This window comes from Elephantulus edwardii, unplaced genomic scaffold (genome assembly GCF_000299155.1).
Source record: "Elephantulus edwardii isolate Elephantulus edwardi_28Jun2011 unplaced genomic scaffold, EleEdw1.0 scaffold04919, whole genome shotgun sequence".
Lineage (NCBI taxonomy): Eukaryota > Metazoa > Chordata > Mammalia > Macroscelidea > Macroscelididae > Elephantulus > Elephantulus edwardii.
The window spans coordinates 1-1,827 of record NW_006404669.1 but is presented as its reverse complement, the minus strand read 5'-3'; the positions used below and the strand labels follow the sequence as shown (position 1 = coordinate 1,827).

Genomic DNA, 1,827 nt, shown 5'->3' with positions numbered 1-1,827 from the left:
ATCTCCTTGAATAACTCTAAGGTAAGGTGGCAGCAATTTGTAGCCTTTTGAGTTCTCTGTAACGGGGAACTTCTTGCCTAAAATATCCAAAACCTGTATGGAAAAAAACACAACCAATACAAAATAACTACAACTGAAAATAAATGTAAGCTCTTATTAAAAACAAAGCAAGCCAACAAACTTCCAATACTCTGCTTGAGAATATAAAAACTCATCAAATTACCTTTAAAATTTTAATACTGTGTATGAGCTCTTTTAAACTTTTGTTTAAAAGGTCCTAACCTTTTGTAGTTATATAAAATAACCTATGTTCTATTGTTTCAGTTGTTCTTGTTAGGTACTGTCAACTCAACTATACTCACAAAACAACAGACTGAACCCTGTCCAATTCTGCGCATTTCTTACAATCTCTGCTATGCTTAAGTTTATGTTTATTAGCATTTTTCAAAGATGACAAATCAAGTCTTAAATATTAAAAATATATCTTCAGTTCAATACTTAACACTGATGTACTGAAAAGCCACATTATTTCAAAGAACCATTACAGGAGAAGTATTTTCTAATTATTTTTAATCCACAACACACTGAATATATTTCTTTTGGCCTGAAAACCTCATATATCTGTGACTTGGGATAAAGGAAAAGAAACCACAAATAAACAGAGTGACTATTTTACAGGATTAATCAAAATGGCATAATGCTATAAATTAATCTTGAAATATGAAAAAAAAAATCCGTTCAATAGTACACAACTATGATTTGACAGTATACAAATTACTAACACCCTTCTCTATTAATTAATGTGTGACCATAGATAAATCTATTACTTCTTCTGGTCTATAACTCTGAAATAAGGAGACAGCTCTGAAATGGTGTTATTTACAAATGAAATGACAATCAGTTTTGATACAGTTGATCTACATGCTTTTTAATTAAGTCATATGTTAACTTTTACCTTTAAAACAGTGTCAAGAGGATTTCCAGAATCAGGTCTGATTATTAATGGTGCTTCTGTACTTCTTGATACTATTAAATGTCTTAGATCTTCACCCCATATTTTCTCACACGCATTATAAATGTCATAGCTATCGCTGACCACAGATACAGGCACTGATGAAAACTGTGTGACTATGTGTTCAAAAGCATCTTTTTCATGGTCTTTCCCCCAGGCTGTTATGGTGCTGTGTTCTGCAGCTGGAACAGAATAACCTGGAACAGGATCTTTTGTTCCATAGTATTTCTTAATTAAAGCAATCCCTGCTACTGTATCTGTTCCTTTGAAGTTAACCAAATGAGCAGAGGCCCCTATGCCAGCAGTCTGGAAAATAAACCATACACAAATACAATAAATAAAAACCTTTAGTTGGGGTCTATGTGGCACTAGACACAAAATAATTTTCTTTAGCTATTCTTGGAGAGATATTAAACTATTACCAGAGGCAATGGTTCCTTATGACCAAGATTCATTTCTTTCAAATATTTTAAGGGTTCAAATATTATTACCTCTTAAAAAAAAAAGATCTATTTAATAGTACCCACACCCAAAAAATATTACCCTCTATTCTCTTACCTGTATTTCTCTACAACATTATCTGACATCTGACATAGTGCATATGTGTTTAATTACCCATTACATAAAGGACATAGACGATTTTGTTGATTGCAATTATATCCCATTCTAAACCCACAATCCACACTGTATTAAGTGAGGTTCATCATCATAATGTCTTACCTCTTGGGAAGAGACTCCTCTGTACCCAAAATCATGCAATTTATATTCCAGACCATCTAAGTTACCAGAAGTTTCTAATAAATATTTGGCCAGTA

At 32.5% G+C, this 1,827-nt stretch overlaps 1 protein-coding gene across 1 annotated transcript; it reads right to left on the bottom strand.

Moving 5' to 3' along the window:
- Nucleotides 1-3: 3 nt before the first annotated feature.
- On the bottom strand, nt 4-1,822 carry LOC102875946 (nicotinamide phosphoribosyltransferase-like; the record flags this gene model as incomplete). Its single annotated transcript, XM_006903532.1, has 3 exons — nt 4-93; nt 956-1,318; nt 1,733-1,822. Coding segments are annotated over 3 exons (543 nt in total), but the record flags the coding sequence as incomplete, so codon positions are not given.
- Between the last annotated feature and the right edge of the window lie 5 nt (nt 1,823-1,827).